Source organism: Narcine bancroftii, chromosome 1, assembly GCF_036971445.1.
Source record: "Narcine bancroftii isolate sNarBan1 chromosome 1, sNarBan1.hap1, whole genome shotgun sequence".
In the NCBI taxonomy this organism is placed as follows: domain Eukaryota; kingdom Metazoa; phylum Chordata; class Chondrichthyes; order Torpediniformes; family Narcinidae; genus Narcine; species Narcine bancroftii.
Genome location: NC_091469.1, coordinates 222953600 through 222966407, shown reverse-complemented (window position 1 = coordinate 222966407; position 12808 = coordinate 222953600). Strand labels below are relative to the sequence as shown.

The following is a 12808-nucleotide window of genomic DNA, read 5'->3' as shown; positions in this document are numbered from 1 at the left end:
GTTAGATCCAATGGTTTAAATTACTTTGCATCTTGTTTCAACTCTGCCACCATTTTCCATGCTCATCCATTTCCCATTGCTATGAAACAAACTGGTAGGTTTACTGAGTTCTAATCTAAGGTCTATATCTAAAGCTCAAAAGGCCATAAATCGACTGATTTTTCTAAAGATTAAATGTTTTGGATATTCCACTGTATTTTACTCCATCTTATAAAGATAGAAATCTTGTGCCTCGAGTCAAGAAGGGATAATGTCTGAGTGGTAGCTTTTCAATAGAGATTTATAATTTTATTTACTTTCTTCAGGGGATCCAGGTACTTGGATTAAGTAATATAGATCATCTGTTGGCAAGCACCAGAATGTACCAGCTGAACATTCTGCTGAAGAGTGGCCATAACCTTGCAGTACGAGATCGGGGAGGTAAGAAATGGAGACAATGTATTGTTGTCTTGTTTCTGCTCTTGGTTTGTAAGATGTCTTTTTTCTTAATGGAAAACTATTACTCGCTGTAATACTTGTTCAGTGGAGAAACATTGTGGAAATGTAATCATTACCTTGATATCTTGGGTTTTCAACCTACCACAGATATTCCCCATGTTTTCTCTTTATGCTACCCTTTCTACAGCATAAGATGCTCATTTTCCAATATGAGCAACTGGTCTGAAACATTTACTTGTTTTCTTTCCCAATATCTGCTGTTGGACCCGCTGAGTTTGTTCTTGCATCTATAATGGGAAGTTATTAGTTCAAATTTTACTTCCAGGGTTGAATTAATTAATTATCTAGGTTTTGACATGGTACTGAATTAGTGATGCATGGATTAATAAAAGCAAAATAAAATTTCAGCTAACAAATCAGATCTTCTGACATTATTGATGAGGAGTAGAAGATTCCCCAAATGTTCTGGTTAAAATGATTTTCTCCTCTAATATCACATAATTTTATGCATTCCTGAAATCATCGAGAAGGAAACTACATGCTATGTTATGCTTTGCTTATCAAGTGCCACCCAAACCCTTTTGAAGGGGCCAATTACAGAAAAAAACACTGGTATCTGGCATCTATTGGGATTGGTAGATGGCAGATCAGTGAATTTTCTGGTTGCTTGAAACTGAATGTTGCATGATTGTTGAACCTATGACGAGTCATGCCAGTCTTAAACTTCTGTATTTTTTATCTATTTATTTTCTGCAATTTTTTTTGCCAGTTGCTTGAATTCTGGATAACGGGTTTTTAATGTAAATACGTCTTTTTCCTTTGATTTGGTACATATGGATAAACATATAGGGCAGTAAGTGTTTGTAACTAAAGGGACACAATCCTTAATATCTTTAGAATGTTATTGAGAGTTTAATTTAACAATTTAATTCTACAATATTGATCTCAGTACAATTGCTTTTTATTGGATTAAACTTTCTATGAACCATAGATGGGAGAAGTAGAAATGCAATGAATAAGCATTAAAATGTTTGTGAGTATTGAATACTGATTAAAGGGAAAAGCTAATCTCTCATTTGTATAACCAGCTAGGTTGCTTCTCCAATTCAACCCCAGACCAAACTATCTGAATCATTAAAGTAGTCCTCTTTTTACCTCAGTCAAATATCACCCTTGGGAGGCTGATTAAGAGCAGTATTAAAATGTGATATATGCATGAGAAGTTACAGCAGCAGGAAAAGATAGTACATTGACATTTACACCTTGGCTACCATAGCTTAGGGTATGTCCATGAGAGGCTTCAGAAATGTGGAAGCCATGAATGCATTCACATTCCATCAATAAGTTGTAAGCCTTGAATGGGCATTTGGTACACCGTGCCAATTTTGGCTGCAACAATAACAAGAGATAGATCTGAAATGGGGGAATTGAAGCCAAAGGGGAGAATTCAGGTTGGCAGCAACCCATAAAATTTTGTAGAGGCAATATAAAATGCTAAATTAGAGCTTTGGAGTTGTACATCACAGAAATGGGCCCTTTGGCCTACTCATCTATGCCGGTCAATTTGCTGACCTGAGATCATTCCATTTGCCTATGTTTGATCTCTTCTTCTTCTTTCTTTGGCTTGGCTTCGCGGACGAAGATTTATGGAGGGGGTAAAAAGTCCACGTCAGCTGCAGGCTCGTTTGTGGCTGACAAGTCCGATGCGGGACAGGCAGACACGATTGCAGCGGTTGCAGGGGAAAATTGGTTGGTTGGGGTTGGGTGTTGGGTTTTTCCTCCTTTGCCTTTTGTCAGTGAGGTAGGCTCTGCGGTCTTCTTCAAAGGAGGTTGCTGCCCGCCAAACTGTGAGGCGCCAAGATGCACGGTTTGAGGCGATATCAGCCCACTGGCGGTGGTCAATGTGGCAGGCACCAAGAGATTTCTTTAGGCAGTCCTTGTACCTTTTCTTTGGTGCACCTCTGTCACGGTGGCCAGTGGAGAGCTCGCCATATAACTATCCTTCTAAACCTACCCTATTCATGTGACTAAATGTCTGTATCTGCCTCTACCAATTTTTCAGACAGCTAATTCCATATGCCCACCTCCCTCCTTATGGAAAACTATGCCCTTCAAATTCGTTATAAATATTTCCCTTCTCTCCTTAAATCTCTGCTCTCTTATTTATTCACTCATGATTTTATACAGTGCCCTCCATAATGTTTGGGGAAAAAGACACTTTTTTCCCTTTATTTGCCCCTGTGCTCCACAGATTTAAATTTGTAATCAAACAATTCACATGTCATTAAAATGCACATTCCAGACTTTTTCCAAGGTCATCGGTGTTCATTTTGGTTTGGCCATATAGAAATTACAGTATTTTTTTTATACATAGTTCCCTCATTTCAGACCACCATAATATGTGAGACATTTGGCTTCGCAGGTGTTGGTGAGTACTCAGGTATGTTTAATTGCTTCATTGGTGCAGGTATAAGAGAGCTAGGCTTGTTTCTAAGGTTTTAATCACATATTGGAGTCTGTAGTTGCCTTTTTTCAACATGAGGACCAGAAATCAGTGAAGTCATTATGAGCCTGAAAAACAATAAAACTGTAAGAGACATCACCCAAACCTTGGAATTACTAAAACCAACAGTTTGGAACATCAATAAGAAGAAAGAGCATACTGCTGATCTAAGCAAACCACTAGTTAGCCACAGAAAGGGTGGCCAGATTACAGCTTGCCAAGAAGTATTAAAAAGAGCCTGTAGAATACTGGAAAAAGGTCTTGTCGACAGATGAGACCAATATTAAAGAGCAAAGTGTGGAGGAACTGCGCAAGATCCTAAACATACCACCTTTGTCATGCTTTGCATCTTGCAGTGTAGCTTCTGTATTTCTGTTCATGAAATGTTTTGGGAAACGTAGTAATTGACACATCCACACCTTCCTCCAGAAGAGTGTTCTGATCTGTCAGACAGAAGTTTGGGGAATTTTCTTCATTATGATGAGAATTCTTTTGTCATCAGCAGTGGAGTCTTCCTTGGAAGACCAGTCCCTTTGTGATTACTGAGATCACTCGGATGCCCTTAATGATGTTCCAAACAGTTGATTTTTATAATCCTAAAGTTTGTGTGATGTCTCTTACTGTTTATTTCTTGTTTTTCATAATGGCTTTATTTAAAAACTTTTTTAAAAGTTTAAAAATTGGCACAGCTCTGGTCCTCATTTCATAAATAGCAACTACAGACTCGAAAAGCGATCAAAAGCTTAGAAATAGCCAAGCTCTCTTATACCTGCACCAATGAAGCAATTAAATATATCTGAGTGCTCACAAACACCTGTGAAGCCAAATGTCCCAAATATTGTGACCTGAAATGGGGGGACTATGTATTAAAAAGTGCTGTAATTTCTCCATGGTCAAACTAAAAGGTGTACAAATAACCTTGAATAAAATTTGGAATGTGCATTTTAATTACATACGTATTTGATTACAAAGTTAAATCTGTGGAGCACAGGGGAATATAAAGGAAAAAAGTGTCTTTATCCCAAAGGCACTGTATACTTCCTATAAGGTTACCCTCATCAGCCTGATTCCTTCTGATCAGCCACTTCAGTGTCTTGCTGAAGAAACTTTCCCCATCAGGGTTTTCCAAATGATAACCTTTTCTTCTGCAGGTCACCACAGAGTTCCTTTTGTTTCCCTTATTTCAGGTGAAATTCTCTAGCCAGTCATTTCCTCTTGTATGGACCTCAAGGGTTTTCAACAGGCTGAACTCAGAACTCGCAACCCATCTTCAAAATGGGGTTTCAACAAGCTTCCAGCTTGCCATGACTGCAGAAACCAGTTCCCTCTTCCTCTCCCTCCCAGAGAAAGCCTGATTAGTCTCCTTCCCCTCTCTCTCTCTCTCTCTCTCTGCTTGTAAAACCACATGACCTTCTTAGAACAGCAAACTGCATCCAGACAGATTGCGGAACCATACCCAAACCTCTGAGTTCATTCAACTGTTGCTTTCAGAACAATAATCCATTTACACTTACTTTTGAAATTATTTAGCAAAGCCGTCTCCTTCCTTTATTGTCTTTGCAAGACTCTCGGTGCCTGCATGACTCACTTTCAGCAAAGCTCTTGCATTTTAAATGAGATGTGCTTTTTGAAGTGTTTTAGTGTTTGCTTGTGACCTACATTACCCCCACAATCTATCTCCTTCAAAAACATAACTTTATACAATATAAAATATGATATAATCCATCACAACATCCTCAAGAATCTTTCTTTCACCTTTTCCAGCTTAATGATATCTATCCTATAGCTGGATAATTGGAATTATACAGAATACTCTGAAATATCCTCACACTAATGTCTAGTACAGATATAACATGATGTCCAAATTCCTGTGCTCAAGGTCATAATCAATTATGGCAAAATGCTAATTGTCTTCTTCACCTCCTTGTCTGCCTGCATTGTATCTTTCAGGGAAATATGTGCCTAGACCCCTTTGTTTCTCTGTTTGACAAAACTCTTCAGTGATGAACCATTTAATTTGCAGATCTCAATAGTCCTATCCCGTCCAAATGCAAGTTGATCATGTCTCAAAAACAAAATCATAGTCCTCTAGTTCCCTGTCTTATCCTTGCAGCCCATCATAAATAAAGGAACAACATTAACCACACCCCAGTCTGCCAGCTCCTCACATGTACTTAACAATGATGCAAATATCTCTGCAATTTCTTCCCGAGCTTCGCATTATAACCTAGGATACACTTGGTCAGGCTCCAAAATTTATCTACTTTAATATGCTGAAGGCTGCCAGCATATCCTCATTTGTAAAGCGGATGTGTTCCAAAACATCATTGTTCATTTCCATGAATTCTGTACCTTCTCAGAACTATGGAACCATAGAATTTTACAGCACAGACAGAGCCCTTTGGCCCTTCTAGTCTGTGCCGAACCATTTTTTTTTGCCTAGTCCCAATTGACTTTCACCCAGTCCATAGCCCTCCATATCTTTCCCATCCATGCACCTGTCCAAATTCTTCTTAAATGTTAAAATTGAGCCACCATTCACCACCTCAGCTGGCAGCTCGTTCCGCACCCCCACCACTCTGTGTGAAGAAGTTCCTCCTCGTGTTCCCTCTAAACATTCCCCTTTCACTCCTAACCCACGTTCTCTTCTCCTGGGTAACTACAGATAGAAATATTAATTTAACACCTCAGCCACCTCTCCTCCTATTTGAGTACCTGCCTGAATGTCTTTAGAATGCTAGATTGTTTCTGCCAGTATCATTTAGCAGCATGTTTTGTATAGAAAATCGTTCTTTTAATCTTCTGTATCTATTAAAATTGCAAAACTAATCTTTAGTAACAGCATTCTTTTAGTGGTCATTGCTAATGAGGTGTTAAATCTGGCAAACTTATTTTTAAGACAGCATTATTACTACATCTGGCTATTTGAAAGGTGACTGTCAACTGTTAATAAGGTAAGGTCCACAGTCCTGGAGGATCATGTGACCTAATAATAAATTGATTTTAAGCTTTTCTCTTTGTGTGAACCAACCTTAACTTTATTTTCTTTCAATCTCAGCTCTTAATTTTGTACTGTTTTTTTTTATTTAACATTTTGATATTCTTTTGTTTTTGCATGGTTATTTTTGTCTCTTCTCTGTTTGTCTAGTGCTGTAGCCATGATGTTATCGCATTTCCCTTCCAACACTTTATATCTGATTGTAATTCAGATTATGGCAAAGCAAGTGTTGCCTGTTGACCAATGATTTGTGTCATAATAAATGATAAATTTACAGAAATCTTACAAGTCAGAGAAATTGATTTATCTATTGAATAGTGATATTTCTAGTTTGTGATTACATTTGTATTTATTGAAAATTCATCTCAGGATTTTACTCCACTATTATTGCAAATTACACACGATCAAAGATGTAGTTCATTAAAAAATTCAGAAGGATTAGAAAATCCTGAGATGTCAACATTTGTTGCAGGTAGGTTCTGTGAGTATTGTGGAATACAACTCACTATCACATTACTCAATGACATGAAATATTTTGACTTATTGATTGTAGCAAATTTTTGCAAGTAGATTAATGTAGCAAACTGATTCACATGTCCCATTACTTAAACCAGTCTCGATACTTATAAAGCATAGGAATGGTTCTGGAACAATTTAATCATAAAGCTGATGTGCCTGAGAATTTTTGAAAGATGTAGGGGGGCGAAACAGTTTCATGTCAAAATTATGAATGCGCATTTTTAGTGGGATTCTCCTCATCTTGAAAATTGGATGGTTCAGTAGTGTGTACATTAATGATGCAGGTTCATGACATCAATCCTAATGTTATACTGTATTGATACAAATATTGGCAAATTAATTCTGGATAATCAAGTGAATACCCTGTGTTAAACATGCATGGTGGACCTGCTTTAAAAAGCAAAAGAAAGCATCCTCTCTTCCACTTGCACAATTTAAATCGAATATCAACCTGCTTTTTGATAATTGAAGAGATGAAGAGCTGGTTGGAGTGAAGAATGGGCATAAAATTCTCCGAAATTTTCAAATAGCAGACGTATCTTGTTCTTTGTGTCACATTTTTTTTCCTGAATGAGGGAAAGTTTGTCATGCAGGTTCTGTCAATTCATGAAAAAAAACATTTAAATACCTTAATTTTTGTCCTTGTAAAATGTTTGAAAAACTATTTGCAAAAATTTTAACACATAATTAATGTATATAAAAGACATAGTTGCCATAAAAATATTTGTTTTACAAGTCTTCTTCACTTACAGCCTAAAGAAGAAAATTATGAATTTAGTGACAAATAACAATTGCAGCTTTCTAAAAAGGTGTATTTTAGTACTTTTAATTAAACATAAAATGAAAATAAAAGTTTTAATAAAAATATTTATTATTCAAAGTAACTTTAAAATATATTGCCTGAAGCTCTTAACCTTCAAATAATGAACATTTTATGTATTCTCTTCACTTATTTCAGGAACAAGTGATCCATATGTGAAGTTTAAAATTGCAGGGAAAGAAGTCTTCAGAAGTAAAATAATCCACAAGAATCTCAATCCAGTTTGGAATGAAGACATTTCCTTTCAGATAGAAAACGTTAAAGAACCTTTGTACATTAAGGTTGGTAAAACTCTTCACTGTGTTGAAAGGTTAATAAACGCCAAAGAGTGAGATTAGACTTGTGCAATAATGCAAATTTTTAAAAAAAAATGCAAACTTGTTCTCTTATCCGGAGCTCCTTGATTTTCTTATTAACAAACTAAAGAGAAATTCAACTTGAGTAGCAATCCAAACAATTTCAATTTGACAGTTGTGTTTATGGCACGTTCTTTCAATAACATCAGTTTCACCTAGATTCTCCTCATTCACTTTCTGAGACAATAAACATAATTGAAATATGTATAATCTTGTAATTCACACATTTTCCTTTTTTATTGCTTATTATTAAAAGGAAATTAACAACAAAAAAAAAGAGAATTCGATGATCTTAAAATCCAAGTTTAGAGAAATTCTGCAAAACAGTGAAATGCTTTTGTGCTTCATAAAATGTTCGATCTGAGCCGTAGACCCAATTTTACCCACGGAAGTGAGCAGTTTGTGAAAGGTACAAGTCTTCCCCCCTGGTGAGGATGAGGTAGGGCAATGGGTTAGGGGCACCTGGGTGAATTGTAGTTGAAAGCAGTTTCTCCATTCCTGTCCCTCACTTGGGCCCTGCCAGGACAGTTATACTTCATTCTACTTTGATAAGTTCCCCCTTTCTCTCAAGTCCAGAACCAACAAAATTTCTGCACCATGCACACAATATTATATCAACTGTCACTGAGTGGTGACCTTGAATATAACTCATGCACTTCTTGAAGCAAATCTGCCCCAAAGTGCATAGCTCTTTCATTCTCATTGCCCATTCAGTACTGTTATTTGTGATTAAAACTCACCTTGTGCACTGCCAGTTGTCCATGCTAAAATAGTGCTCCCACAGCCTCATTTAAAACTGTTTAAGGTTCCTTAAATTGAAGGATTATTGACTGAAAACTCTCAAACTAAAAGCATCACAGTCGTTCATAGTTCATACCATCACAACATATGCACGTCTTCTGAATTAGTTGCCTTGTGCAGGAAAATTTTTCATTCAAGTAATTTCTTTCAGTATTTCACTAAGAGTTTGCAAATCTTAAAAAGGCCCAGAAATGCCATTCAGTCAGGTGAAATAAGAACTCTTTTTGATCATTACTTTCAGTATTTGTATCTGTAACCAGTTACCCTGGCTGCTCCCGAGGATTAACTGAAATGTTTAGGAGGTTAACAGATTGGGGGGGGGGGGGGGGGGGGTGGCATCCACCACTATTTCCATATTTCCCAATAAACCAAGAAAAAGACCTGTCCATAGGTAGTGTGACCTCAGCATATGTTATTGGCCATTGACTTGGCTTATTTGATAGCTCATTTTGTTATAAGTTAGAAAGTAGTGTGTTTTTTGGGCAGCCATACTTTGGAACCATTCTGAGTAACACTGAGTATATGCTACACTGTAGTTACTCACCTTGGTTACTCCAATAGGAGCTTGATGATTCATCAAGGAGGACGTAGGCAACACGTGTATAAGAATACTACCACATGCAATGCCTCACGGAACTGCACACCATTGTAAAATGTATAATTTTCCTTCACAATTGCAGAGTCTAAACAGTGTAATTCCCTATCCAACAGCAGTGTGGAAATACCTTTACCTGAACCGCTTTGGACACTTTCATCTTATTCAGGGCAATAAAAGATGGGCAAACAAATCTGCCTTTTCATGAAATGTTTGATTGTTATCATTACTTAAGAACTTAAAAGGCACGTATTCATTATAGACTACTTAGCAACACCAGAATGTGAAAAAAATATTGTAAATGCAATTTACCTTGCATGTTTAGATTTACTAACTCATTTTACTAAGAGGAAGCACATGGATTTTGCAGACTGAATCATTTTTCAAAAATTGAAAGAAGTGGAATTACTGAAATGAATTCATTGACTATCTCTGGTAAGGAATAAAATATATTAGAGAAAGGGAATTTTTTTTTAAAAAGAAACTGCATTTATAAAAGGAAATAGCAAAATATGAATGAAATTATCCATGGGATATGAGCACCACCTTCTGACTTTCATGATTATTACATCTTTTTTGTGTCATTTAGGTCAGATTTTACAGACTGAAATGTCTTTGAGGAATTTATCCAAAATAATCTATCAATATTTATGAATTTTACTTTATAAATGTAGGTGCTGTCAGGTAATAATTTTGATAGATCTTTGGTGTCCAACAATAGTGGTATCATCTTTTGTATTTATTGTCTAAAATTGTTGAATTTATTGTTTGGTCCTGAGGGTGGTAAATTATCAGGTCAGGTACTGATCCTTTACCTTCAGTTCAGCTCTGTTCCTCTCTCTTTGTTTGTAAAATAAAGCTTGATTCATTTCCACCTTATTCTGGATTCGAAGAAGCATTAATTCGGTTGCTATCGCCACGTGTATACCTGACCTGCTACTTTCATTTCATGTTTCTGGAATCTATTATATAAATTTTAATTTAGATACACATCACGGTAACAGGCTATTTCAACCCAAGAGTCCGTGCTGCCCGATTTACACCCAGTTAACCTTCAACCTCTGGTACGTTTTGAATGGCGGGAAGAAACTAGAGCCCATGGGGAAAACCCGCGCAGACAAACTCCTTACAGATAGCGCAGTTTTTGAACCCAGGTCCCGATTGCTGGTGTTGTAATGGCATTGGGCTAACCACTATGTCAACTTGCCACTCCATGGCTCATGATCACACATTCTGTTTTGTTTTTAATCTATCTTTCTTTTGTTTTAGAGATGTCAGATGAGCAGATGATATGAGCAAAAGATCAACGTGGAATGAAACTAGCCAGCATACAAGATCAAGGAATATAAACAATATAAACATGTTACACACTTGATTTGACTATCTGACTTCAGTGTCTCTAGTGTATCTGTGAAGTGATCTTTGAATACATTTAAACCCATTATAAACTTTACCCATTGTGATGTTTCTTTTATAGTAATAAAGAAACTTGGATTTTTTTATAACCACTATATTAACGACAGGACTCACAACTCTGTGGAGTAATCCATTTTGAATCTACTGCTAGCTGCAGCAACTCATCTCTGACTCCTTCTAGTGGTCAGAATTATCACTAGCATGTGGTCATTATATCCCTTTTCCTTGAGATGTTTAATCTAACAACATGACACACCAATACAGTATTCGTTTCAATTTAATGTTCAACACAAATGTAAAGACAAACATCAACACAAACCTTTTAAGTGCACAGTACTTTTTCTTTTAGAGATTCAGTCTTTCAGGTGCTTTGATAACACATGTAAATATTCTTTACACCGGTGCTTGAGTTGGCTCAGCTGGTCCACTACTGTCCAGCACTGCTGGTATTTCCTCTGTTGCTGTGCAGGCAGGGCCTTCTGCGGTTGTCTGTTCTTGCAGTGTCATGTGTGTTTTCAGCAGGCTCTTTCGACTCCTCCTCAGTATTTGACCATTCTCTGTTCTGACGGTGAAGGATCTTGGATTTACTTCCTCCAGAACAGTGACCTTTTTGTTCCAGGTGTTGGAATCTCTGAGTCTCACTAGGTCATGTTCTGCCAGCGGCCCTAAGCTTCTTGCTGACTTGTCATAGTTTGCTTTTTGTCTCTATTGCTGACACCTTTGTTTTGTTTGACATCTTCAACATCTCAGTTCTTGTTTGGGTCTGTGGAGTAGGGAAGTGTGGTGCATAGTCTACGACCCATCAGAAACTCAGTGGGTGATATGCCATGTTCAAGTGGTGAGGTCCTGTAACTCAATAGAGCTAGCTACGGATCTAAGCAACTGTCTTGTGCTTTCTTGAGTAGCTGTTTAACTATGTGAACTCCTTTTTCTGATTTACTGTTTGACTGGGGATTCAGAGGACTTGAAGTCACGTCAACAATAATACTCTTCTGCAAAGTTCTAGAAGTCCCAACAACTGTAACATGGTCCATTTTCACTTAAACAATTTGAGGAATACAATTTGAAGATACATTTCATATATTTGATCACACAAGCAGCAGACATGCTAGGAAGCAGCACAATTTCCAGGTAGTTCAATAGACAGTCAATAATCAGCAAGTAATTATTTTCATCCACGTGGAACAGATCAGTCCCAACTTTCTGCCATGGGTCCGTTGGTAAATCAGTTATGATCATAACTTTTATTCTTTGTGTGATATTTCAAACCTCACAGCTTGTGTATCACATCATATTTAACACATCCTGTTAATGTAGCATTTGTCCATGGCCAATAAACAGCAGTTCTGGGCCCCCTCTTGCATTTTTCCATTCCAAGGTGCCCCTCATGCACCCTTTTCAGCATCTCTTGTCGCAGTGATTGAGGAAAGATAATTCTACCCTGTCTGAGTAGAAGCCCATTGACAACACTCAGCTCACCTCTAATGTTGTACTATAGTTGACATTCATTTCTAGGCCATCCTTCATTCAGATTCTTGATGACCTTCTGTAGAACTGTGTCCTTTTCTATTTCAGCTGTGATCTGCTTGGATTTTATGTCAGATATGGGAAGAGATTCAGTTATCAGGATCACATGGAGATTCACATCTGTTTCTGTGGAACTCTCAATGTGTGCTTCACTCTGCACCATTGCCATGGATAATGCATCAGCTAACACAATTAGTTTCCCTGGTATGTACACCAATTCAAAGTCACAATGTTATAACTTCATTGTCAGTCTTTGGTTTGTGGTGACATTTCACTGAGATTTTTCTTGATTATGGATATTAATGTCTTGCGCTCTGTCTCTGCTACGAATGTTGGTATAGGTACACAATCCTTTATCCAGAACCCTTGGGGGACAGTGTGTTTCAAATTTCAGATTTTTCCGGATTTTGGAAAGCCAGATTTAAACCCAGTATCCACCCCCATCCTCTTCCAGTCTCACTGCCGTCTCTCCCTCGCTGGCCCGACTCATGCTGCTGGTCTCTCTCCCTCACCAGTTCCAACTCACGCTGCTCGTCTCTCCTCCTCGTCCACCTTACTTGCGCTGCCGGTCTATCCCCATCACCTGCCTGACTCGTGCTGCCGGACTCTCCCTCTCGCTGCTCGCTGGCTCAACTGGCGCTGGCGGTCTCTCCCTCTCGCTGGCCTAACTCGGACTGCTGGCCTCTCCCTCTTGTTGGCCCAACTCGCACTGCCAATCTCTTGCCCACGTGACTCGCACTGCTTGTCTCCCCCCCTCGCCCACCCGATTCATGCTGCTGGTCTTCCCTTCCCCCCTCATCTGTCCGACTCGTGCTGCCGGTCTCTCCCCCTCACC

The 12808-nt window shown here is 38.1% G+C and overlaps 1 protein-coding gene across 20 annotated transcripts in view; it reads left to right on the top strand.

The window, feature by feature from the left end:
* Positions 1 to 12808, top strand: part of mctp1a (multiple C2 domains, transmembrane 1a) — a 534415-nt gene that overhangs the window by 127890 nt on the left and 393717 nt on the right. For all 20 annotated transcript variants that reach the window (XR_011342276.1, XM_069891645.1, XM_069891672.1 and 17 more), the window contains 2 exons: positions 306 to 420; positions 7417 to 7559. Coding sequence is in view for 19 of the 20 variants with exons in the window: in XM_069891645.1 (XP_069747746.1) it covers positions 306 to 420; positions 7417 to 7559 (258 nt within the window). In the remaining variant the exon portion in view is untranslated. The remainder of the gene's footprint in view (positions 1 to 305; positions 421 to 7416; positions 7560 to 12808) is intronic.